Source organism: Salmo salar, chromosome 12, assembly GCF_965601325.2.
Source record: "Salmo salar chromosome 12, fSalSal1, whole genome shotgun sequence".
Classification (NCBI taxonomy): domain Eukaryota; kingdom Metazoa; phylum Chordata; class Actinopteri; order Salmoniformes; family Salmonidae; genus Salmo; species Salmo salar.
Genome location: NC_138302.1, coordinates 104,618,772 through 104,646,297, shown reverse-complemented (window position 1 = coordinate 104,646,297; position 27,526 = coordinate 104,618,772). Strand labels below are relative to the sequence as shown.

The 27,526-nt window shown below is 47.0% G+C and overlaps 1 protein-coding gene across 3 annotated transcripts in view; it reads right to left on the bottom strand.

Annotated features, from left to right (window-relative positions):
* Positions 1–226: 226 nt before the first annotated feature.
* LOC106566244 (inositol-pentakisphosphate 2-kinase) overlaps positions 227–27,526 on the bottom strand; it is a 42,006-nt gene continuing 14,706 nt past the window's right edge. The window contains exons 6-15 of one of the 3 annotated variants that reach the window (XR_014379825.1): positions 25,644–25,733; positions 24,980–25,038; positions 20,750–20,822; positions 19,919–20,047; positions 19,028–19,178; positions 17,807–17,942; positions 7,251–7,353; positions 6,807–6,886; positions 2,345–6,589; positions 227–2,211 (exon numbers count right to left, since the gene is read on the bottom strand). Coding sequence is in view for 1 of the 3 variants with exons in the window: in XM_014134136.3 (XP_013989611.3) it covers positions 6,331–6,589; positions 6,807–6,886; positions 7,251–7,353; positions 17,807–17,942; positions 19,028–19,178; positions 19,919–20,047; positions 20,750–20,822; positions 24,980–25,038; positions 25,644–25,733 (1,080 nt within the window). In the remaining 2 variants the exon portion in view is untranslated. Of the gene's footprint in view, positions 6,590–6,806; positions 6,887–7,250; positions 7,354–17,806; positions 17,943–19,027; positions 19,179–19,918; positions 20,048–20,749; positions 20,823–24,979; positions 25,039–25,643; positions 25,734–27,526 lie in introns of all 3 variants that reach the window. The other 2 variants (XR_014379826.1, XM_014134136.3) reach the window with 2 other exon arrangements.

Below are 27,526 nucleotides of genomic sequence, written 5' to 3'. Positions count from 1 at the left end.
TCCTAATGAACGCAGCCCCGCTGTGAGAGTCAGCGTATCCTAATGAACGCAGCCCCGCTGTGAGAGTCAGCGTATCCTAATGAATGCAGCCCCGCTGCCTAATGAACACAGCCCCGCTGTGAGAGTCAGCGTATCCTAATGAACGCAGCCCCGCTGTGAGAGTCGGGCGTATCCTAATGAACGCAGCCCCGCTGTGAGAGTCAGCGTATCCTAATGAACGTGAGAATCCAGTGGTGTAATTTAATCATTATAAAAACACCTCTTTACAATCACCTTCTTAGAAACATCAGTAACACTTTACTAGACACCCAGTGTCATAACCTGTCATAACATGTTCATAACCTGTCATGACATGTTCATAACCTGTCATGACATGTTCATAACCTGTCATGACATGTTCATAACCTGTCATGACATGTTCATAACCTGTCATGACATGTTCATAACCTGTCATGACATGTTCATAACCTGTCATGACATACTTAGACCTGTTGTGACATATATTGTGTTATTTTAAGGCTGGTTATAACACCTCCATAAGGGTCCAAACCTACAACACAAGGCAAAACATACCATTACATCAGAGCCTACTGGTGAACAGGTTGTTAAAATGTTACATAACATTCTCTGAAATTGCCGTCATTTTGACGTCAGACATGCACCTTCCCCAGTGCTCTGTTTCTGATGACTGGGATGAACACAGGAGCAGATTTCAGGAGCAGGACAATCTCTTTTCCACTGATGACTGACGTAAGGACATGTACGTGATACGACTATCTGGCTTATATGGTTATGACGGTCATAATGCTTCATGACAGTGTTATAAAGTGTATTTTCTACAAGTTATTTAAAAATCAGGAAAAAGAAATACGACTAAAAGACTTAAATTGAAATAAACTTTTCAAACGAAAGGAAACTTCTTGGCAGGGAAAAACACATTTTTAATAAAATGTTGGTTTGGACACTTACGCAGGCGTCATAACCAGCCATAAACTAACAAAATGTCACGACATGTGTAAATATACATCATGAGTGTTATGACAAGTTATGTCAACAGTTATGAGATGGTTATATGACAGTGTCATAACATGTTATATGACACTGGGTGTCTAGTGGTACCCGAAATATCTGTTAACCCAACATGTATGTACACATTTATATACGCATGTCAAATATAGCATTAGTACGATATCTAAAAAAATAAATAATTTAAATACAAAAACGCTAGACAGCAATGTCCTATGTATTTATACTGTACACCTAAGTGTTATATCTTAGGTTTCAGAGTGCGCATCCAAAATGGCACCCTATTCCCTATTTAAGGCACTACAGCGTCAAAAGCAGTCCACTATATAGGGAATAAAGGTTCTATTTCAGAGCGAAACGTTGGTTTTAATCCAGTCATTCTAACAAAGTTACTAATCAGATCAGTGGTTAGTTTCTCCATCTGCTCGTTCCAATGTTCCTGGATCTGTCCTGAAAATGGTCCATCTAGACCTCTATGGGCCCTGGCCACTGGTGTCCATCTAGACCTCTATGGGCCCTGGCCACTGGTGTCCATCTACACCTCTATGGGCCCTGGCCACTGGTGTCCATCTAGACCTCTATGGGCCCTGGTGTCCATCTAGACCTCTATGGGCCCTGGCCACTAGTGTCCATCTAGACCTCTATGGGCCCTGGCCACTGGTGTCCATCTACACCTCTATGGGCCCTGGCCACTGGTGTCCATCTAGACCTCTATGGGCCCTGGCCACTGGTGTCCATCTAGACCTCTATGGGCCCTGGCCACTGGTGTCCATCTACACCTCTATGGGCCCTGGCCACTGGTGTCCATCTAGTCCTCTATGGGCCCTGGCCACTGGTGTCCATCTAGACCTCTATGGGCCCTGGCCACTAGTGTCCATCTAGACCTCTATGGGCCCTGGCCACTGGTGTCCATCTACACCTCTATGGGCCCTGGCCACTGGTGTCCATCTACACCTCTATGGGCCCTGGCCACTAGTGTCCATCTAGTCCTCTATGGGCCCTGGCCACTAGTGTCCATCTAGTCCTCTATGGGCCCTGGCCACTGGTGTCCATCTAGACCTCTATGGGCCCTGGTGTCCATCTACACCTCTATGGGCCCTGGCCACTGGTGTCCATCTAGTCCTCTATGGGCCCTGGTGTCCATCTACACCTCTATGGGCCCTGGCCACTGGTGTCCATCTACACCTCTATGGGCCCTGGCCACTAGTGTCCATCTACACCTCTATGGGCCCTGGCCACTAGTGTCCATCTACACCTCTATGGGCCCTGGCCACTGGTGTCCATCTAGACCTCTATGGGCCCTGGTGTCCATCTAGACCTCTATGGGCCCTGGCCACCTGTCGTGAATAAGGGGCCATTGAAGACAGAGTTTGCTGTTATACAGCCCCCGCCCAGGCAAACCCAGACCCCCGTCCAGGCAAGCCCATGACCCCCGTCCAGGCAAGTCCATGACCCAGGGACCCCCGCCCAGGCAAACCGGCGACAAAGGGACCCCCCCATCATATGTTAGCAAAAACATTAAAAAGTCACATCTTGTATCATCACGTAAATAATAAACGGCAAGCAGAAGTAAATCAACATTTTCAAATGAATAGATTTGGTAGACGGTTTCATTATTTTGAACGACCTGCAGTTAATTGCAAGAGGATGTGTAAACTAACCATCTATTAGAAAAGGCTAAGTCACTTTCTTCCACTACAAATCTACCATTCCAGTGTTTTACTTGCTATATTGTATTTACTTTGCCACCTTGGACTTTTTTGCCTTTACCTCCCTTATCTCACCTCATTTGCTCACATTGTATATAGACTTTTCTACTGTATCATTGACTGTATGTTTGTTTAACTCCATGTGTAACTCTGTGTTGTTGTATGTTGTCGAACTGCTTTGCTTTATCTTGGCCAGGTCGCAATTGTAAATGAGAACTTGTTCTCAACTAGCCTAACCTGGTTAAATAAAGGTGAAATAAAAAAAAATTAAAAAAAATCTTGGCAACGTAGAAGAAGAAGAAAAAAATAAATGGTATGGTTGGAAAAACAATGTGTTAAATTAGGTTTACATTTAGCCCGAAAGAACATTGGTCCGTTTTAAAAGCTAATTTCCTGCCATTCTAATAGAGTGTCCCTGAACGCCTTGTTTTGGGAATTTGATTTTCCAGGACTGTCTAGCTTTTATTTGATTGCTAGTTCTGAAAGATGGTGTTATGTAAAAAAAAAATAATACATACAATTCAATATTCTTTTTTTTTTTAATGCTTTCTATCTGGTTTTTGGTCGTTTAAAAAGTTGATACAAGCGATCTTTCCATCCCGAAAATGACCACTTAAAACGGTCTGCCTAATCATTTTCTATACAGAAAAAAACCCTGTAAATTAGCACCAATGACTAATTTCTTCCATATTAAAAAGGGATAGTTGGAGATTTTGGAAATTTAGTCATTTATCTACTTTAGTAGTCGGATTAACAGGAACAGCTTGCATACTAACTGTTCCTGTAGATTTCCAGTCATTGCGCTAACGTTAGTTAGCATTGACTTGTGAAACTACCTCTGACTTCCTTCATGCTGGCAGCAGAGACAAACATGGTATCCGGGATGGTATCCTGTTGTAGCTAGCGATAGTCATAAAATCATTTTTCACCCCACAAAAATATTTGTACATACATTGTGGACCCCCTGCAGTACCTCAGACCCCATTTTGAAAACCCCCATCCTGAAGCACAGCGTGATTACCTCGAACCCCATTTTGGAAACCCCCGTCCTGAAGCACAGCGTGATTACCTCAGACCCCATTTTGGAAACCCCCATCCTGAAGCACAGCGTGATTACCTCGAACCCCATTTTGGAAACCCCCATCCTAAAGCACAGCGTGATTACCTCGAACCCCATTTTGGAAACCCCCATCCTGAAGCACAGCGTGATTACCTCAGACCCCATTTTGGAAACCCCCATCCTGAAGCACAGCGTGATTACCTCGAACCCCATTTTGAAAACCCCCGTCCTAAAGCACAGCGTGATTACCTCAGACCCCATTTTGGAAACCCCCATCCTGAAGCACAGCGTGATTACCTCGAACCTCATTTTGGAAACCCCCATCCTGAAGCACAGCGTGATTACCTCAGACCCCATTTTAGGTGTCAGGCCTTTTATATTAGGAGATACTGTTCATTTTAAAATGGCACACTAATAGTGCACTGCTTTCGACCAGGGTCCATAGGAAGTGCACTAAATAGGGAAAATGGTACCATTTGGGATGCCTCCCATGTAATGTCCCAGGACCAGTATATCTCTCTGAAACCCCATGTAATGTCCCAGGACCAGTATATCTCTCTCTGAAACCCCATGTAATGTCCCAGGACCAGTATATCTCTCTGAAACCTCATGTAATGTCCCAGGACCAGTATATCTCTCTGAAACCCCATGTAATGTCCCAGGACCAGTATATCTCTGAAACCCCATGTAATGTCCCAGGACCAGTATATCTCTCTGAAACCCCATGTAATGTCCCAGGACCAGTATATCTCTCTGAAACCCCATGTAATGTCCCAGGACCAGTATATCTCTGAAACCCCATGTAATGTCCCAGGACCAGTATATCTCTCTGAAACCCCATGTAATGTCCCAGGACCAGTATATCTCTGAAACCCCATGTAATGTCCCAGGACCAGTATATCTCTGAAACCCCATGTAATGTCCCAGGACCAGTATATCTCTCTGAAACCTCATGTAATGTCCCAGGACCAGTATATCTCTCTCTGAAACCTCATGTAATGTCCCAGGACCAGTATATCTCTGAAACCCCATGTAATGTCCCAGGACCAGTATATCTCTCTGAAACCCCATGTAATGTCCCAGGACCAGTATATCTCTGAAACCCCATGTAATGTCCCAGGACCAGTATATCTCTCTCTGAAACCCCATGTAATGTCCCAGGACCAGTATATCTCTCTGAAACCCCATGTAATGTCCCAGGACCAGTATATCTCTCTGAAACCCCATGTAATGTCCCAGGACCAGTATATCTCTCTGAAACCCCATGTAATGTCCCAGGACCAGTATATCTCTCTGAAACCTCTGAAACCCTGCATCTGAAATAGCACCCTATCCCCTATATGGGGAATTCCTTCTGAACAGAGCTCTATGGGCTCCCTAGGGTCATGGTGCCACTTGGGATGCATGTTCTGTTTCAACCTCCAGCTATACCGCGCAGCCACGCCACCATGCAGCCAGCCACGTACCACGCAGCCACGCCACTATGCAGCCAGCCACCATGCAGCCAGCCACGCCACCATGCAGCCACGCCACCGCGCAGCCACGCCACAATGCAGCCAGCCACGTACCACGCAGCCACGCCACCATGCAGCCAGCCACGTACCACGCAGCCACGCCACCATGCAGCCAGCCACGTACCACGCAGCCACGCCACCATGCAGCCAGCCACGTACCACGCAGCCACGCCACCATGCAGCCAGCCACCATGCAGCCAGCCACGTACCACGCAGCCACGCCACCATGCAGCCACGCCACCATGCAGCCAGCCACGTACCACGCAGCCACACCACCATGCAGCCAGCCACGCCACGCCACGCCACCATGCAGCCAGCCACGCCACGCCACCGCGCAGCCACGCACCACGACCATGCAGCCACGCAGCCAGCCACGCCACACGACCAGGCAGCCAGCCACGCCACTACTGAAAGGCTGGTCGATGTGCAGAAAACATTTGCTAAAAACACAGCAGCAACTTTTGGCATTTGAATGAAAACACAGAGCTGTAGTGCACTATATAGGTCAACAGGATGCTGTTTTGGGACGCATCTGCGCTGCCGTTTGTATCAGTGCCAGAGAGAGTCTTACTAGTACCTACGACCCCTGGTCCCTGCTCTCTCAGCCTCAGTGAGATGTCACTTCCTACTTCCTGCTTCCTGCCATGCGCTTCATGAGATCAGTATGTGCACTCCATTTCACCAGGGCCCTACAGGGAATAGTGTGTCATTTGGGATGCATCGATAAGCAATGCCTTTAAACACCCTTCATCATCCCAGCCCACCGCCCCCCCCCTTCATTCAGGTCTAGAAAACCAAAAAAAATACATGCCATATTATGTTTTGTTTTTAAAAGAGAAATCTAAAAAAGGATAAGTTTCTCAGTTCAGTTCATTCAATTGTATTATTATTATTATTATTATTTCAGTTCCACAGCAGCGGTCGGTCTGGGGGTACAAGGAGGGTTTAGGGTCCAGGTACAGGGGAGGGAGGGAGGGGGGTAACAGCCAGACAGCACAAGGCCAGGCGGCGGAGGGAGTTGCTATACAGGATGGAACACCAGAGTACAGTCTTCTCCGTCTCTGTCCCGGCCCAGGAACAGGCTCTGATTGGCCAGTTCCTCCAGGTTGTCTAGTTCCTGGTTGTCGGGCTGTGTCCGTCTCAGGTAGTGGTTGACTATCTTATAGTCCAGTCTGCTCTGGTGAGAGATGCTCTCGTAGGGTTTAGGGTCCAGGTCTAGGATGGACACGGAGCACGTGAAGCGAGGCTTCATAGGTTGGATCTCCAGGCTCTGGTCCAACCTACACGCAGGAAACATACCGGAAATCTTTAAGAATCTGTAAAGTATTATTTTATTCGTTTTTTTTTTTTAACTTTAAAAAAGTAGACAGACAATAGCAACAAGCACAGTGAAGAGCACATTTGTACACTTTAAAAGCAGGGTTGGACAACCCTAGGTGTAAGGTGTCCTGGTGTGCATGCAGGGTGTTGTTCCAGCCCAGCAGTAAGAGTTCTCACCCGTCGTCTTCCCCACAGGTTGCTATGGCGACCATGATGGAGCAGTCCTTGGCTGTCATGGCAACTCTGTACTGGTGGACCTGATGGGAAGCAGCCATATTATACAACATTATATTACATAAAACTGCATGTATCATATTATACAACATTATATTACTTAATACTGCATGTATCATATACGACATTATATTGCGTAATACTGCATGTATCACATACGACATAATACAGAATCTATCATATTATACGACATGATATTACATTAAACTGCATATATCATATTATATACATTGACATTTCAATGGAAAAACGTATTATATAAAATTGCATCTAAAATGGGAAAACACACCAGCCACAAAAAGCCCCTCATCAATTCAACTGATATTTAAACAGTCGTCTGTAAAGAAGCAAGAGACGTCACATTGGTCATGAAGAAGAGATCCTCACCTTCCCTACAGCGTATTCGATAGAGCCGTCGTCTTCAGCGGGACAGTTCTGGACCTTCTCCAGGAAGCTGGCATTGTACGGCCCGTCCATCTGAAGCCTGCATCTGGAGGAGAGAGAGGGCGTCAGTCCCCGTAGGTCCGCTCTGTGACAGTCAGAGGGGCGTCAGTCCCCGTAGGTCCGCTCTGTGACAGTCAGAGAGAGGCGTCAGTCCCCGTAGGTCCACTCTGTGACAGTCAGAGAGAGGCGTCAGTCCCCGTAGGTCCACTCTGTGACAGTCAGAGAGGGGCGTCAGTCCCCGTAGGTCCACTCTGTGACAGTCAGAGAGAGGCGTCAGTCCCCGTAGGTCCGCTCTGTGACAGTCAGAGAGAGGCGTCAGTCCCCGTAGGTCCACTCTGTGACAGTCAGAGAGGGGCGTCAGTCCCCGTAGGTCCACTCTGTGACATTTGCATTTAAATGAATGATCCATATATTGGACATGTCAGACCACGATTCCAGTAGAGACTACCAGACCAGACCACGATTCCAGTAGAGACTACCAGACCAGACCACGATTCCAGTAGAGACTACCAGACCAGACCACGATTCCAGTAGAGACTACCAGACCAGACCACGATTCCAGTAGAGACTACCAGACCACGATTCCAGTAGAGACTACCAGACCACGATTCCAGTAGAGACTACCAGACCACGATTCCAGTAGAGACTACCAGACCACGATTCCAGTAGAGACTACCAGACCAGACCACGATTCCAGTAGAGACTACCAGACCACGATTCCTGTAGCGACTACCAGACCACGATTCCAGTAGAGACTACCAGACCACGATTCCAGTAGAGACTACCAGACCACGATTCCAGTAGAGACTACCAGACCACGATTCCAGTAGAGACTACCAGACCACGATTCCAGTAGAGACTACCAGACCACGATTCCAGTAGAGACTACCAGACCACGATTCCAGTAGAGACTACCAGACCACGATTCCAGTAGCGACTACCAGACCACGATTCCAGTAGCGACTACCAGACCACGATTCCAGTAGCGACTACCAGACCACGATTCCAGTAGAGACTACCAGACCACGATTCCAGTAGAGACTACCAGACCAGACCACAATTCCAGTAGAGACTACCAGACCACGATTCCTGTAGAGACTACCAGACCACGATTCCAGTAGAGACTACCAGACCAGACCACGATTCCAGTAGAGACTACCAGACCACGATTCCAGTAGAGACTACCAGACCACGATTCCAGTAGCGACTACCAGACCAGACCACGATTCCAGTAGAGACTACCAGACCAGACCACGATTCCAGTAGAGACTACCAGACCAGACCACGATTCCAGTAGAGACTACCAGACCACGATTCCAGTAGAGACTACCAGACCACGATTCCAGTAGAGACTACCAGACCACGATTCCAGTAGAGACTACCAGACCACGATTCCAGTAGAGACTACCAGACCAGACCACGATTCCAGTAGCGACTACCAGACCAGACCACGATTCCAGTAGCGACTACCAGACCACGATTCCAGTAGAGACTACCAGACCACGATTCCAGTAGAGACTACCAGACCACGATTCCAGTAGAGACTACCAGACCAGACCACGATTCCAGTAGAGACTACCAGACCACGATTCCAGTAGCGACTACCAGACCAGACCACGATTCCAGTAGAGACTACCAGACCACGATTCCAGTAGAGACTACCAGACCAGACCACGATTCCAGTAGAGACTACCAGACCACGATTCCAGTAGAGACTACCAGACCACGATTCCAGTAGAGACTACCAGACCACGATTCCAGTAGAGACTACCAGACCACGATTCCAGTAGAGACTACCAGACCAGACCACGATTCCAGTAGCGACTACCAGACCACGATTCCAGTAGAGACTACCAGACCACGATTCCAGTAGAGACTACCAGACCAGACCACGATTCCAGTAGAGACTACCAGACCAGACCACGATTCCAGTAGCGACTACCAGACCAGACCACGATTCCAGTAGCGACTACCAGACCAGACCACGATTCCAGTAGAGACTACCAGACCAGACCACGATTCCAGTAGAGACTACCAGACCACGATTCCAGTAGAGACTACCAGACCACGATTCCAGTAGAGACTACCAGACCACGATTCCAGTAGAGACTACCAGACCACGATTCCAGTAGAGACTACCAGACCAGACCACGATTCCAGTAGCGACTACCAGACCAGACCACGATTCCAGTAGAGACTACCAGACCACGATTCCAGTAGAGACTACCAGACCACGATTCCAGTAGAGACTACCAGACCACGATTCCAGTAGAGACTACCAGACCACGATTCCAGTAGAGACTACCAGACCACGATTCCAGTAGAGACTACCAGACCACGATTCCAGTAGAGACTACCAGACCACGATTCCAGTAGAGACTACCAGACCACGATTCCAGTAGAGACTACCAGACCACGATTCCAGTAGAGACTACCAGACCACGATTCCAGTAGAGACTACCAGACCACGATTCCAGTAGAGACTACCAGACCAGACCACGATTCCAGTAGAGACTACCAGACCAGACCACGATTCCAGTAGCGACTACCAGACCACGATTCCAGTAGAGACTACCAGACCACGATTCCAGTAGAGACTACCAGACCAGACCACGATTCCAGTAGCGACTACCAGACCAGACCACGATTCCAGTAGCGACTACCAGACCAGACCACGATTCCAGTAGCGACTACCAGACCAGACCACGATTCCAGTAGAGACTACCAGACCAGACCACGATTCCAGTAGAGACTACCAGACCACGATTCCAGTAGAGACTACCAGACCACGATTCCAGTAGAGACTACCAGACCACGATTCCAGTAGAGACTACCAGACCACGATTCCAGTAGAGACTACCAGACCACGATTCCAGTAGAGACTACCAGACCACGATTCCAGTAGCGACTACCAGACCAGACCACGATTCCTGTAGAGACTACCAGACCACGATTCCAGTAGAGACTACCAGACCACGATTCCAGTAGAGACTACCAGACCACGATTCCAGTAGAGACTACCAGACCACGATTCCAGTAGAGACTACCAGACCACGATTCCAGTAGCGACTACCAGACCACGATTCCAGTAGCGACTACCAGACCACGATTCCAGTAGAGACTACCAGACCACGATTCCAGTAGAGACTACCAGACCAGACCACGATTCCAGTAGAGACTACCAGACCACGATTCCAGTAGAGACTACCAGACCACGATTCCAGTAGCGACTACCAGACCACGATTCCTGTAGAGACTACCAGACCAGACCACGATTCCAGTAGAGACTACCAGACCACGATTCCAGTAGAGACTACCAGACCACGATTCCAGTAGAGACTACCAGACCACGATTCCAGTAGCGACTACCAGACCAGACCACGATTCCAGTAGCGACTACCAGACCACGATTCCAGTAGAGACTACCAGACCACGATTCCAGTAGAGACTACCAGACCAGACCACGATTCCAGTAGAGACTACCAGACCAGACCACAATTCCAGTAGAGACTACCAGACCACGATTCCAGTAGAGACTACCAGACCACGATTCCAGTAGCGACTACCAGACCACGATTCCAGTAGAGACTACCAGACCACGATTCCAGTAGCGACTACCAGACCACGATTCCAGTAGCGACTACCAGACCACGATTCCAGTAGAGACTACCAGACCAGACCACGATTCCAGTAGAGACTACCAGACCACGATTCCAGTAGCGACTACCAGACCACGATTCCAGTAGCGACTACCAGACCAGACCACGATTCCAGTAGAGACTACCAGACCACGATTCCAGTAGACTACCAGACCAGACCACGATTCCAGTAGCGACTACCAGACCAGACCACGATTCCTGTAGAGACTACCAGACCAGACCACGATTCCAGTAGAGACTACCAGACCACGATTCCTGTAGAGACTACCAGACCACGATTCCTGTAGAGACTACCAGACCACGATTCCAGTAGAGACTACCAGACCACGATTCCAGTAGAGACTACCAGACCAGACCACGATTCCAGTAGAGACTACCAGACCAGACCACGATTCCAGTAGAGACTACCAGACCACGATTCCAGTAGAGACTACCAGACCACGATTCCTGTAGAGACTACCAGACCAGACCACGATTCCTGTAGAGACTACCAGACCAGACCACGATTCCAGTAGAGACTACCAGACCACGATTCCAGTAGAGACTACCAGACCACGATTCCAGTAGAGACTACCAGACCACGATTCCAGTAGAGACTACCAGACCACGATTCCAGTAGAGACTACCAGACCACGATTCCAGTAGAGACTACCAGACCAGACCACGATTCCAGTAGAGACTACCAGACCAGACCACGATTCCAGTAGAGACTACCAGACCACGATTCCAGTAGAGACTACCAGACCAGACCACGATTCCAGTAGAGACTACCAGACCACGATTCCAGTAGAGACTACCAGACCACGATTCCAGTAGCGACTACCAGACCAGACCACGATTCCAGTAGAGACTACCAGACCAGACCACGATTCCAGTAGAGACTACCAGACCAGACCACGATTCCAGTAGAGACTACCAGACCACGATTCCAGTAGAGACTACCAGACCACGATTCCAGTAGAGACTACCAGACCACGATTCCAGTAGAGACTACCAGACCACGATTCCAGTAGAGACTACCAGACCAGACCACGATTCCAGTAGCGACTACCAGACCACGATTCCAGTAGAGACTACCAGACCACGATTCCAGTAGAGACTACCAGACCAGACCACGATTCCAGTAGAGACTACCAGACCACGATTCCAGTAGCGACTACCAGACCAGACCACGATTCCAGTAGAGACTACCAGACCACGATTCCAGTAGAGACTACCAGACCAGACCACGATTCCAGTAGAGACTACCAGACCACGATTCCAGTAGAGACTACCAGACCACGATTCCAGTAGAGACTACCAGACCACGATTCCAGTAGAGACTACCAGACCACGATTCCAGTAGAGACTACCAGACCACGATTCCAGTAGAGACTACCAGACCACGATTCCAGTAGAGACTACCAGACCAGACCACGATTCCAGTAGAGACTACCAGACCACGATTCCAGTAGAGACTACCAGACCAGACCACGATTCCAGTAGAGACTACCAGACCAGACCACGATTCCAGTAGCGACTACCAGACCAGACCACGATTCCAGTAGCGACTACCAGACCAGACCACGATTCCAGTAGAGACTACCAGACCAGACCACGATTCCAGTAGAGACTACCAGACCACGATTCCAGTAGAGACTACCAGACCACGATTCCAGTAGAGACTACCAGACCACGATTCCAGTAGAGACTACCAGACCACGATTCCAGTAGAGACTACCAGACCAGACCACGATTCCAGTAGCGACTACCAGACCAGACCACGATTCCTGTAGAGACTACCAGACCACGATTCCAGTAGAGACTACCAGACCACGATTCCAGTAGAGACTACCAGACCACGATTCCAGTAGAGACTACCAGACCACGATTCCAGTAGAGACTACCAGACCACGATTCCAGTAGAGACTACCAGACCACGATTCCAGTAGAGACTACCAGACAACGATTCCAGTAGAGACTACCAGACCACGATTCCAGTAGAGACTACCAGACCACGATTCCAGTAGAGACTACCAGACCACGATTCCAGTAGAGACTACCAGACCAGACCACGATTCCAGTAGAGACTACCAGACCAGACCACGATTCCAGTAGCGACTACCAGACCACGATTCCAGTAGAGACTACCAGACCACGATTCCAGTAGAGACTACCAGACCAGACCACGATTCCAGTAGCGACTACCAGACCAGACCACGATTCCAGTAGCGACTACCAGACCAGACCACGATTCCAGTAGAGACTACCAGACCAGACCACGATTCCAGTAGAGACTACCAGACCACGATTCCAGTAGAGACTACCAGACCACGATTCCAGTAGAGACTACCAGACCACGATTCCAGTAGAGACTACCAGACCACGATTCCAGTAGAGACTACCAGACCACGATTCCAGTAGAGACTACCAGACCACGATTCCAGTAGAGACTACCAGACCACGATTCCAGTAGCGACTACCAGACCAGACCACGATTCCTGTAGAGACTACCAGACCACGATTCCAGTAGAGACTACCAGACCACGATTCCAGTAGAGACTACCAGACCACGATTCCAGTAGAGACTACCAGACCACGATTCCAGTAGAGACTACCAGACCACGATTCCAGTAGCGACTACCAGACCACGATTCCAGTAGCGACTACCAGACCACGATTCCAGTAGAGACTACCAGACCACGATTCCAGTAGAGACTACCAGACCAGACCACGATTCCAGTAGAGACTACCAGACCACGATTCCAGTAGAGACTACCAGACCACGATTCCAGTAGCGACTACCAGACCACGATTCCTGTAGAGACTACCAGACCAGACCACGATTCCAGTAGAGACTACCAGACCACGATTCCAGTAGAGACTACCAGACCACGATTCCAGTAGAGACTACCAGACCACGATTCCAGTAGAGACTACCAGACCACGATTCCAGTAGCGACTACCAGACCAGACCACGATTCCAGTAGCGACTACCAGACCACGATTCCAGTAGAGACTACCAGACCACGATTCCAGTAGAGACTACCAGACCAGACCACGATTCCAGTAGAGACTACCAGACCAGACCACAATTCCAGTAGAGACTACCAGACCACGATTCCAGTAGAGACTACCAGACCACGATTCCAGTAGCGACTACCAGACCACGATTCCAGTAGCGACTACCAGACCACGATTCCAGTAGCGACTACCAGACCACGATTCCAGTAGCGACTACCAGACCACGATTCCAGTAGAGACTACCAGACCAGACCACGATTCCAGTAGAGACTACCAGACCACGATTCCAGTAGCGACTACCAGACCACGATTCCAGTAGCGACTACCAGACCAGACCACGATTCCAGTAGAGACTACCAGACCACGATTCCAGTAGACTACCAGACCAGACCACGATTCCAGTAGCGACTACCAGACCAGACCACGATTCCTGTAGAGACTACCAGACCAGACCACGATTCCAGTAGAGACTACCAGACCACGATTCCTGTAGAGACTACCAGACCACGATTCCTGTAGAGACTACCAGACCACGATTCCAGTAGAGACTACCAGACCACGATTCCAGTAGAGACTACCAGACCAGACCACGATTCCAGTAGAGACTACCAGACCAGACCACGATTCCAGTAGAGACTACCAGACCACGATTCCTGTAGAGACTACCAGACCAGACCACGATTCCTGTAGAGACTACCAGACCAGACCACGATTCCTGTAGAGACTACCAGACCAGACCACGATTCCAGTAGAGACTACCAGACCACGATTCCAGTAGAGACTACCAGACCACGATTCCAGTAGAGACTACCAGACCACGATTCCAGTAGAGACTACCAGACCACGATTCCAGTAGAGACTACCAGACCACGATTCCAGTAGAGACTACCAGACCAGACCACGATTCCAGTAGAGACTACCAGACCAGACCACGATTCCAGTAGAGACTACCAGACCACGATTCCAGTAGAGACTACCAGACCACGATTCCAGTAGAGACTACCAGACCAGACCACGATTCCAGTAGAGACTACCAGACCAGACCACGATTCCAGTAGCGACTACCAGACCACGATTCCAGTAGCGACTACCAGACCACGATTCCAGTAGAGACTACCAGACCACGATTCCAGTAGAGACTACCAGACCACGATTCCAGTAGAGACTACCAGACCAGACCACGATTCCAGTAGAGACTACCAGACCAGACCACGATTCCAGTAGACTACCAGACCACGATTCCAGTAGACTACCAGACCACGATTCCAGTAGAGACTACCAGACCACGATTCCAGTAGAGACTACCAGACCAGACCACGATTCCAGTAGAGACTACCAGACCACGATTCCAGTAGAGACTACCAGACCAGACCACGATTCCAGTAGAGACTACCAGACCACGATTCCAGTAGAGACTACCAGACCACGATTCCAGTAGCGACTACCAGACCACGATTCCAGTAGAGACTACCAGACCACGATTCCAGTAGCGACTACCAGACCAGACCACGATTCCAGTAGCGACTACCAGACCAGACCACGATTCCAGTAGAGACTACCAGACCACGATTCCAGTAGCGACTACCAGACCACGATTCCAGTAGAGACTACCAGACCAGACCACGATTCCAGTAGAGACTACCAGACCAGACCACGATTCCAGTAGAGACTACCAGACCAGACCACGATTCCAGTAGAGACTACCAGACCAGACCACGATTCCAGTAGAGACTACCAGACCACGATTCCAGTAGAGACTACCAGACCACGATTCCAGTAGAGACTACCAGACCACGATTCCAGTAGAGACTACCAGACCACGATTCCAGTAGAGACTACCAGACCAGACCACGATTCCAGTAGAGACTACCAGACCACGATTCCTGTAGAGACTACCAGACCACGATTCCAGTAGAGACTACCAGACCACGATTCCAGTAGAGACTACCAGACCACGATTCCAGTAGAGACTACCAGACCACGATTCCAGTAGAGACTACCAGACCACGATTCCAGTAGAGACTACCAGACCACGATTCCAGTAGAGACTACCAGACCACGATTCCAGTAGAGACTACCAGACCACGATTCCAGTAGAGACTACCAGACCAGACCACGATTACTGTAGCGACTACCAGACCACGATTCCAGTAGCGACTACCAGACCACGATTCCAGTAGAGACTACCAGACCAGACCACGATTCCAGTAGAGACTACCAGACAACGATTCCAGTAGCGACTACCAGACCACGATTCCAGTAGCGACTACCAGACCACGATTCCAGTAGAGACTACCAGACCACGATTCCAGTAGAGACTACCAGACCAGACCACGATTCCAGTAGCGACTACCAGACCAGACCACGATTCCAGTAGAGACTACCAGACCACGATTCCAGTAGAGACTACCAGACCACGATTCCAGTAGCGACTACCAGACCACGATTCCAGTAGAGACTACCAGACCAGACCACGATTCCAGTAGAGACTACCAGACCACGATTCCAGTAGAGACTACCAGACCACGATTCCAGTAGCGACTACCAGACCACGATTCCAGTAGAGACTACCAGACCAGACCACGATTCCAGTAGAGACTACCAGACCACGATTCCTGTAGAGACTACCAGACCACGATTCCAGTAGAGACTACCAGACCACGATTCCAGTAGAGACTACCAGACCACGATTCCAGTAGAGACTACCAGACCACGATTCCAGTAGAGACTACCAGACCACGATTCCAGTAGAGACTACCAGACCACGATTCCAGTAGAGACTACCAGACCACGATTCCAGTAGAGACTACCAGACCACGATTCCAGTAGAGACTACCAGACCACGATTCCAGTAGCGACTACCAGACCACGATTCCAGTAGAGACTACCAGACCAGACCACGATTCCAGTAGAGACTACCAGACCACGATTCCAGTAGAGACTACCAGACCACGATTCCAGTAGAGACTACCAGACCACGATTCCAGTAGAGACTACCAGACCACGATTCCAGTAGAGACTACCAGACCAGACCACGATTCCAGTAGCGACTACCAGACCACGATTCCAGTAGAGACTACCAGGAACACCAATCAGATCATGTGTAAGCCTACATGAGACTGATTTGCAGGGTTAGAGAGCACACGTATTCTGATTACAAAAAAAAAAAAAATTATCTGTTAACTTACAAGAAAATAATACTTCTGAAAAAAACTAGCTGATTACTTGTTGGATGACTTCAGAGAGGATGTTGGTAAAATACAGTAATACATTATGACATTGACATTATAATTCATTATGACACCTTTGTTCTGAATGACGTGCAATTTATCAAATTCAATCATTTCAAATGAGTTTTTGCGTGATATTCACCTCTTCCTCTCCGTTTACACAACAGAGCTTATTTAAAGAATATTTGTATATTATATATAAATATATAAGGCCATACGGCCCAGCCCTAGCTAAGAATGTACCAGCAGAGCGAGATGGGTCCGAGGGATCCTTATTGTCACCTAAAAGTAACTGAAAGTAATCCGATTACATTACTGAGTTTGTGTTATACAAAAATGGAGGTTACTGATTACAATTGTATTACCATAACTAGTAACTAATGTATTACATTTAGAAAGTAACCTACACTTGTGATTTGACCGTGTCTTAGTACACGCCAAATTAGTTCATGAATTTACACAGTACATCTAAATACTTCACTGGAGAACAGTACAAAAAACATACGACATTACAGTTAAGGTACACTTCAATATGGCCGCCGGTCCCCCCCATGATAGAACAGTGATTTGAATGGGAAGGTCCCATTCATCTGGTTCAGGTTCTCACCTCTCTTTGGGGAACATCTGTAGATGCTGTTCCACTCGTTTAAAAAGGGGGCTCAAACCCTCAATGTCTAAATTATCCAACATCTGAGTCGACAGGATTTTGTCCAAGACACAATCTTTGGGTAGGCAGTGGTTACCTGAAATAAAAAGATTGATTAGACAAAAAAAACAAAACAATACGCTCAGCGACCAGTTAATTTATTATTATTATCTAGTACTGGGTCGGACCCCTTTATGCTTCCAGAACAGCCTGAATTCTTCGGGGCATGGAAACGTTGCTCAATCGGTATCAAGGGACCTAATGTGTTCCAGGAAAACATTCCCCACACTATTACACCACCGCCACCAGCCTGTACCGTTGACACCAGGCAGGACGGGGCCCATGGACTCATGCTGTTTACGCCAAATCCTGACTCTGCCATCAGAATGACGTAACAGGAAGCAGGATTTGTCGGACCAGGCAATGTTTTTTTCCCCACTCCTCAGTTGTCCAGTGTCAGTGATCACCTGCCCACTGGAGCCACTTCTTCTTGTTTTTAGCTGATTGGAACCCGGTGTGGTCGTCTGCTGCAGTAGCCCATCCGTGACGAGGACCGACGAGTTGTTTGTTCCGAGATGCTGTTCTGCACACCACTGTTGTACTGAACCGTTATTTGTCTGTTTGTGGCCCGTCTGTTAGCTTGTGTGACTCTTACCATTCTCCTTAGACCTCTCTCATTACCAAGCTGTTTTCTCTCCCACAGGACCGGTTCTGACTGGATGTTTTGTTTGTCCCACCATTCTCTGTAAAGCCTAGACACCGTGGAGCGTGAAAAGCCCAGGAGGACGTTTCTGAGGTACTGGAACTGGCACGCCTGGCACCGACGATCCCACCACACTCAAAGTTGCTTAGGTCACTGGTTTAGTCCATTGTAACATTCAACCGAACAGTAACTGAATGTCTTGATGCCTGTCTGCCTGCTTTATATAACAAGCCACAACCAAGTTACTCAGGGTCTGTAGGAGCGAACCGTTTGAACAGGGTGGTGTACCTAATAAACTGGCCACATTGTATACATCTTAAAGAGTTAAAAAACGGGCCATTCGTTGACATCACGCCCTGATGAAGACATAACAGGTTGATCCACATCTGTGAAGTCATTAGAAAACACTGCAGTGAAGCATAGCGTAAACCTGGTGCACCAGATCAGCCTAGAGCCAAGTCTCCCTGTCGAAGTCTCACCGTTGCGTAGCAGGTCCCGGTGCAGCAGGCTGGCTTCACACGTCACTCTGCCCTCAGACAGGTGTGTCTTCCTGAGCTGCCCGGAGCGAGGACAGTCCCAGGTGCTCAACAGGGCGCTCACGATCACCTGGATTAACTCATTCAGAACCACCTGGGGGTTTAAAAAATAATAATAAAAAACATATTACTCAAATATCCTGTATTGTGTTGTTGTTGACAGAGTGACAACGACGTAAATATACTGAACAACAATATAAAAAAAAAAGATCCCAGGAATGTTCCATACACACAAAGAACATATCTATCACGTGTGTTTACATCCCTGTTAGTGAGCATTTCTCCTTTCCACCTGACAGGTGTGGCATTTCAACAAAGCTGATTTAAAACAGTATGATCATTACACAGGTGCACCTTGTGCTGGGGACAAGAAAAGGCCATTTAAAAATGTCTAATTTTGTTTTCTGATCCACGCCCCTACCTTTTTTTTTTTTTTTTAAAGGGATCTGTGACCAACAGATGCATCTGTATTCCCAGTCATGTGAAATCCATAGATTAGGGTTTAATGAGTATTTTCAAATTGACTGATTTCCTTATATGAACTGTACCTCAATAAAATCTTTGAAATTGTTGCATGTTGCGTTTATATTTTTGTTCAGTGTAAATAAACTTGCATGTGCAGGGTGAGTAGGGAAACGATGAAGGGGGGGGGGTGTTTTACCCATAATAACAAGGGCTGGACAAAGTATCCAACACAGAAACATTATACATCTGCTAACCAATTTCGACACCCAAATATGACCAAAATCCTGCTTGTAACCAGAAAACCCATCACCCACAACGTCACCCACAACAACCAACATTAAAAAGGAAAGTCAAACTTTGGATACCAACTTTACTAGACTGCTGCCTGCTGAGAAGGCTGCCACTAGGGAGGAAGTACGGTCGTAGATGCTGAGCCAATTCATCTAGGTCCTGAAACACGTCTGCATCATCATTACAGGTGTAGATACATTCTCCACCCTGGACAGATAGAGGAAGGTAAGATTTACAAACCCTGGACAGACGGTAAGGAAAGATAAAAAAAACCCTGGACAGACAGTAAGGAAAGATAAAATAAAATAAAAAATGTGCTGTAACTTATTTGTCAAGCCAATAGGGCTGGGAATTGCCAGAGACCAAACGATATGATATCACAATACTTAGATGCAGATTCTATATGTATTGCCGATTTTGTGATTCGATTCTCCAAACATATTGCTCACCATTACGTCTGCTGCAGAGTGATTCGATAGAGCCGTGAGAAAAACACGTTTTGTCCAGTCACGGAAATAAAGTGCTGAAAACATGTTGGCTTACTACTTAAAGACGGAGAACAAGCTATGAAGGGGAAAATACAGGAGTTTTGGTGCAGGTACAACCAACTAGGGCAAAAAAAAATATTATTGACAAAAGTAATATTGTGATATATCAACAATAATATCCCGAAATGCAACTATTGATTTTTTCCACCATCACTACAAGCCAATCAGTGTCCCCCCCTCTAGTTCTGCAGGGTCTATACTATAACAGAAATTAACCTACATCTTGGTTACCTAGACCGTGGCACAGGATAAATCACATTTCACTGGTCACGGTTAGGGGATATTATTGCGAGTGTATCGAAATGCTTGTTGGCATTCGGATAAAAACTGACCTTGGTGAAAGCAGGGATATCTGACATACCTTGAAAATGTTGAAGTTATTCTGTGGTTCCTCTATCAAGTGCTTGATGGCTAGAGACATTCTCTGTTTGTTCCTGGGCAGAGAGAATCAGGGTGAGTATTCATTTATCTTTTATTGACATGCTGTGGAATCAAAAACACCCCAACGGGATGTTTTAAAGAGCACCAAGCCCTACTCTAAACAGGGCTTGATATTGTTCCAACACAACGGGGCTAGTCAAAAATAAGAAAAAAAGGTCAAACAACCAGAATATAGATTTCAGTTGTCCGATTGGACACACACACAAAATATAAAATCACAAAATCAAACTCTGATCAGAATTGGATCAGGCAGTGCATCGTTGACATTGAGTAAATTGCCTATGTTCCTATAACCTATTTCAATAAATAGGTTATATTTACACAAAGCAAGAGAACAATGTAGACAGAGCTAACAGTCTCACCAAAGCGGCAGAAAATATAAGCTCAGGAAATATAGTTTCTCGAATGTTGGATGATCTGGGCCAATAGCTGAAGGGTATTTTTCTAGCGGAAACTCCAGTGTCTGTCTGATTGTTGTGTCAAACCCCTCAGTGACCTGGCCTATTAAACCCCTCAGTGACCTGGTCTATTAAACCCCTCAGTGACCTGGCCTATTAAACCCCTCAGTGACCTGGCCTATTAAACCCCTCAGTGACCTGGCCTATTAAACCCCTCAGTGACCTGGTCTATTAAACCCCTCAGTGACCTGGTCTGTTAAACCCCTCAGTGACCTGGTCTATTAAACCCCTCAGTGACCTGGTCTATTAAACTCCTCAGTGACCTGGTCTATTAAACCCCTCAGTGACCTGGTCTATTAAACCCCTCAGTGACCTGGCCTATTAAACCCCTCAGTGACCTGGTCTATTAAACCCCTCAGTGACCTGGTCTATTAAACCCCTCAGTGATCTGGTCTATTAAACCCCTCAGTGACCTGGCCTATTAAACCCCTCAGTGACCTGGCCTATTAAAGCCCTCAGTGACCTGGCCTATTAAAGCCCTCAGTGACCTGGCCTATTAAAGCCCTCAGTGACCTGGTCTATTAAACCCCTCAGTGACCTGGCCTATTAAACCCCTCAGTGACCTGGCCTATTAAACCCCTCAGTGACCTGGTCTGTTAAACCCCTCAGTGACCTGGTCTGTTAAACCCCTCAGTGACCTGGTCTATTAAACCCCTCAGTGACCTGGCCTATTAAACCCCTCAGTGGATATGACCTGGTCTATTAAACCCCTCAGTGACCTGGCCTATTAAACCCCTCAGTGACCTGGCCTATTAAACCCCTCAGTGACCTGGTCTATTAAACCCCTCAGTGACCTGGCCTATTAAACCCCTCAGTGACCTGGTCTATTAAACCCCTCAGTGACCTGGCCTATTAAACCCCTCAGTGACCTGGTCTATTAAACCCCTCAGTGACCTGGTCTGTTAAACCCCTCAGTGACCTGGTCTGTTAAACCCCTCAGTGACCTGGTCTATTAAACCCCTCAGTGACCTGGCCTATTAAACCCCTCAGTGACCTGGCCTATTAAACCCCTCAGTGACCTGGTCTATTAAACCCCTCAGTGACATGGTCTGTTAAACCCCTCAGTGACCTGGTCTATTAAACCCCTCAGTGACCTGGTCTGTTAAACCCCTCAGTGACCTGGCCTATTAAACCCCTCAGTGACCTGGTCTATTAAACCACTCAGTGGATATGACCTGGTCTATTAAACCCCTCAGTGACCTGGTCTATTATACCCCTCAGTGACCTGGCCTATTAAACCCCTCAGTGACCTGGCCTATTAAACCCCTCAGTGACCTGGCCTATTAAACCCCTCAGTGGATATGACCTGGTCTATTAAACCCCTCAGTGACCTGGCCCATTAAACCCCTCAGTGACCTGGCCCATTAAACCCCTCAGTGACCTGGCCTATTAAACCCCTCAGTGACCTGGCCTATTAAACCCCTCAGTGACCTGGTCTATTAAACCCCTCAGTGACCTGGTCTATTAAAGCCCTCAGTGACCTGGTCTATTAAACCCCTCAGTGACCTGGCCTATTAAACCCCTCAGTGACCTGGCCTATTAAACCCCTCAGTGACCTGGCCTATTAAACCCCTCAGTGACCTGGCCTGTTAAACCCCTCAGTGACCTGGTCTGTTAAACCCCTCAGTGACATGGTCTGTTAAACCCCTCAGTGACCTGGTCTGTTAAACCACTCAGTGACCTGGTCTATTAAACCACTCAGTGACCTGGTCTATTAAACCCCTCAGTGACCTGGTCTGTTAAACCCCTCAGTGACCTGGTCTATTAAACCCCTCAGTGACCTGGTCTATCAAACCCCTCAGTGACCTGGCCTGTCAAACCCCTCAGTGACCTGGTCTATTAAACCCCTCAGTGACCTGGCCTGTTAAACCACTCAGTGACCTGGTCTATTAAACCCCTCAGTGACCTGGTCTATTAAACCCCTCAGTGACCTGGTCTATTAAACCCCTCAGTGACCTGGTCTATTAAACCCCTCAGTGACCTGGTCTATTAAACCCCTCAGTGACCTGGCCAGTTGAACGCAGGTCAGAGTACTCCTGACACACTGTTTCACGATCAAACAATGAATAAATCTAACAGAGTTAGAGAAAGTTTCATTTTTTTTAATAACCCAAAAACATGGAAGGTCTTGAGGTAATAACGAAAGAGATAGCCATATATAAAAATCAAAAAAAGCTTAATGTTTAACAAACCTTGCAGTTGAGCAAAGCATTACAAGACAGACACGGTGAATGCATGAGGCCAGAAAATACTAATCTTTCCTTCCTATTGCGAACCAAAACAACCAAAAGCCTAATCCTACTAACTGAAATATCATAAAAGCATTAACACAAATTAAAGTTATGAAGAGTATTTTCCAAATTATTCTAATAGGTGTTTAATTTCTTAAAGTTACAATTATGTCAGTTGGAGTCTATGCTGTTGTCAATCACAGAATTATTTTGAATGACAAATATTTTAGGCCACAATAAGTGAAGTTGAACAAACAATATGAAGAAGGGAAAATGTAATGAGGTGTCAAAAGAAAACTGAGGCTACAGCGAAGGAAAGCTGAGGAAAGAAACACGTAGCTGGCCTTAAGTCTATCTCCAGATTATTCTAGCAATGTGCAACCTACTACAACACATAGTAGTAGCCTAGGCCTAAGAGAGGAGGAAAACATGGGATCAGTTTATAGTGGTTCAGTTCTGAGGACAGGAGAGTTGCTCTGCAGCCCATGATGATTTACAACCATCACAAGGTGCACAGCCAGCGAGACTCCTTGACTGTCACCTGCTCTATCTGCACGCTTCTACCACAGATAGACCCAGACTACTCCGCAGATAGACCTAGACTACTCCGCAGACTGACCCAGACTACTCCGCAGACAGACCCAGACTACTCCGCAGACAGACCCAGACTACTCCGCAGACAGACCCAGACTACTCCGCAGACAGACCTAGACTACCACACAGCTCTTTAGTACCACAGACAGACACAGACTACTCCGCAGACAGACCCAGGCTACTCCGCAGACAGACCTAGACTACTACACAGCTCTTTAGTACCACAGACAGACCCAGACTACTCCGCAGACAGACCCAGGCTACTCCGCAGACAGACCCAGGCTACTCCGCAGACAGACCCAGACTACTCCGCAGACAGACCCAGACTACTCCGCAGACAGACCCAGACTACTCCGCAGACAGACCCAGACTACTCCGCAGACAGACCCAGACTACTCCGCAGACAGACCCAGACTACTCCGCAGACAGACCCAGACTACTCCGCAGACAGACCCAGACTACTCCGCAGACAGACCTAGACTACCACACATCTCTTTAGTACCACAGCTCCACCATAGAGGAAAAGGCTACTAGAAAATAACTGGCTCCCCTAAATATCTTTTGTCAATGACTCCTTTTTCCCCCATCCATTATTTTTGGATGGCTGCTAAGGCACGATAGTATAGACAGTTACTTACATACTTCACTCATTTCAGTCACACTTTTGGCCGACGGGGTTGACGGACCTCTTTCGTTGTCGTCGGGACAAGTGACTTCAGCTTTCGGACAAGTAAAAAAAAAAAATCTACAAAAAAAATCTGTCCTGTTATCTGAAGGACAAGTGGCTAAAAAAGTGAAATGTCAAGCCCTCCAAGTATGCCACAAGGGACATTGATAACTGGGCAGGTGACGTGTACTGTTACTTACCCTGAGAACAGGTCCAAGGGACAGTAGTGGCTCAGCCGTTTCCACTTTCCATTGGCTAACTGTTTATTTAGAGAGAAGACCACAGTCAGTCAGTCTGTCTCCATCAGGTGCAATTCTACAATCCCACCACCAGGGGGCGAGATACTGAATACACAAGAACAGCCAACTTCCACAATAAATACCTACTAGAATATTTCAAACCCATTTCTATTCTTTGGTGTAACAAGCAGTAAAATTAAGCATATATGCAAATTAATTTATTTTATTTGTCACATATACATGTTTAGCAGATGTTATTGCGGGTGTAGTGAAATGCTTGTGTTTCTAGCTCCAACAGTGCAGTAATATCTAACAATTCACAACAATACACACAAATCGAAAAAAGTAGAAGGGAATTAAGAAATACATAAATATTAGGACGAGCAATGTCGGAGTGGCGTTGACTAAAATACAGTAGAATAGAATACAGTATATACATATGAGACGACTAAAGCAGTATGTCAACATTATTAAAGTGGCCAGTGATTCCATGTCCTGTCTATATAGATTCTCTTGTTCGATTTCATTATTAAAATGTAAATGTCATTTCTCAGTGAAGAACCCCTCAGCCAGTAAAAACAACAGATTCCTCCCACTCTCCCAAAAACACCAATCATCAACTCACCTTAAAATGTTGATGCATACAAAACCGACACACCTTCTTTTTGATGTCTTTGGTAATGTCTCTAGAGGCTGGTAGAAATCCACATTTGGGCTGTAAAACACAAGACAAGAAACAAAAACGTGAGTCAACGGTGGCTGGTGGATGATTTGATTAATTGAATTTATTCCCAACGAAACGTTTCTTTTTCAGCTCGACACATTTATCCATTTGTTATCATGCCTTCTAAACCCATGCACCCTGACTCACCCTTCCCTTAAATACTGTTTTCATTAACACAGGGCCTTACCCATTCATTACACTAGGAGTATCATCACGGATTTGTCTTAGAAATACTCTGTCAAGTTTGTTTAAGCAGGAATGTCAATTGATTTGAGAACCAGTTCTGTGTTTTGACTCACTGATCAGTAAAGTCCTATCTGTTTATTTACTGTAGTTAATGACGTTTTTCCAGTTAGCCCATGATGTGAGGACAGCTGGCCATTCATAACAGAAACAAAAATGGGTGTTCCTTTAATCATTCTCATGTTAACAAACCACTGACAGCTCACTTATAGACCTTAATATCCCTCTACAGAGAGGAGATACACCTATAGACCTTAATATATCAATATACAGAGAGGAGATACACCTCCATATTCATCTTATGCCTTATAAAGTAATCAGACCGCTTGACTTTTCACATTTTGTTAAGTTAAATAATTATTCTTAAATTGATTAAATTGTTTCCCCCCCCCCCCCCCAACCTACAATACCCCATAATGACAAATGCACTTTCTGTTGAAATTCTAGCAAGTTTATAAAATAAAACAAATGGAAATATCACATTTACATAAGTATTCAGACCCTTTACTCAGTACTTTGTTGAAGTACCTTTGGCAGGGATTACAGCCTTGAGTCTTCTTGGGTATGACGCTACAAGCTTGGCACACCTGTATTTGGGGAGTTTCTCCCATTCTTCTCTGCAGATCCTCTCAAGCGCTTGTCAGGTTGGATGGGGAGTGTCGCTGCAGAGCTATTTTCAGGTCTCTCCAGCGATGTTTGAGCTCTGGCTGAGCCCCTCAAGGACCAAGGACATTCAGAGACTTGTCCCGAAGCCACTCCTGCGTTGTCTTGGCTGTGTGCTTAGGGTCGTTGTCCTGTTGGAAGGTGAACCTTCACCCCAGTCGGAGGTCCTGAGTAAATGGAGCAGGTTTTCTCTGAACAACATCCACACAGCATGATGCTGCCACCATGCTTCACTGTAAGGATGGTGCCAGGTTTCCTCCAGACATGACGTTTGGCATTCAAGCCAGAGTTCAATCTTGGGCCTTTTGGCAAAATCCAAACTGGCTGTCATGTGCATTTTACTATAGAGTGGCTTGTGTCTGGCCACTTTAGCAAAAAGGCCTAATTGCTTATTAAAAGGCATAATTGACTTGCCTAGTTAAATAAAGGTTAAATAAAAAAATAAGAAATTGGTTGAGTGCTGCAGAGATGGTTGTCCTTCTGGAAGGTTCTCCCATCTCCACAGAGGAACTCTGGAGCTCAGTCAGTGACCATCAGGTTCTTGGTCACCTCCCTGACCAAGGTCCCTCTCCCCCTGATTGCTCAGTTTGGCCGGGCGGCCAGCTCTAAGAAGAGTGTTGGTGGTTCCAAACTTTGTCCATTTAAGAAAGATGGAGGGCACTGTGTTCCTGGGGACCTTCAATGCTGCAGAAATGTTTTGGTACCCTTCCCCAGATCTGTGCCTCGACACAATCCTGTCTCAGAGCTCTACCGACAATTCCTTCGACCTCATGGCTTGGTTTTTGCTCTGACATGCACTGTCAACTGTGGGACCTTCATATAGACAGGTGTGTGCCTTTCCAAATCATGTCCAATCAATTAAATTTACCACAGGTGGA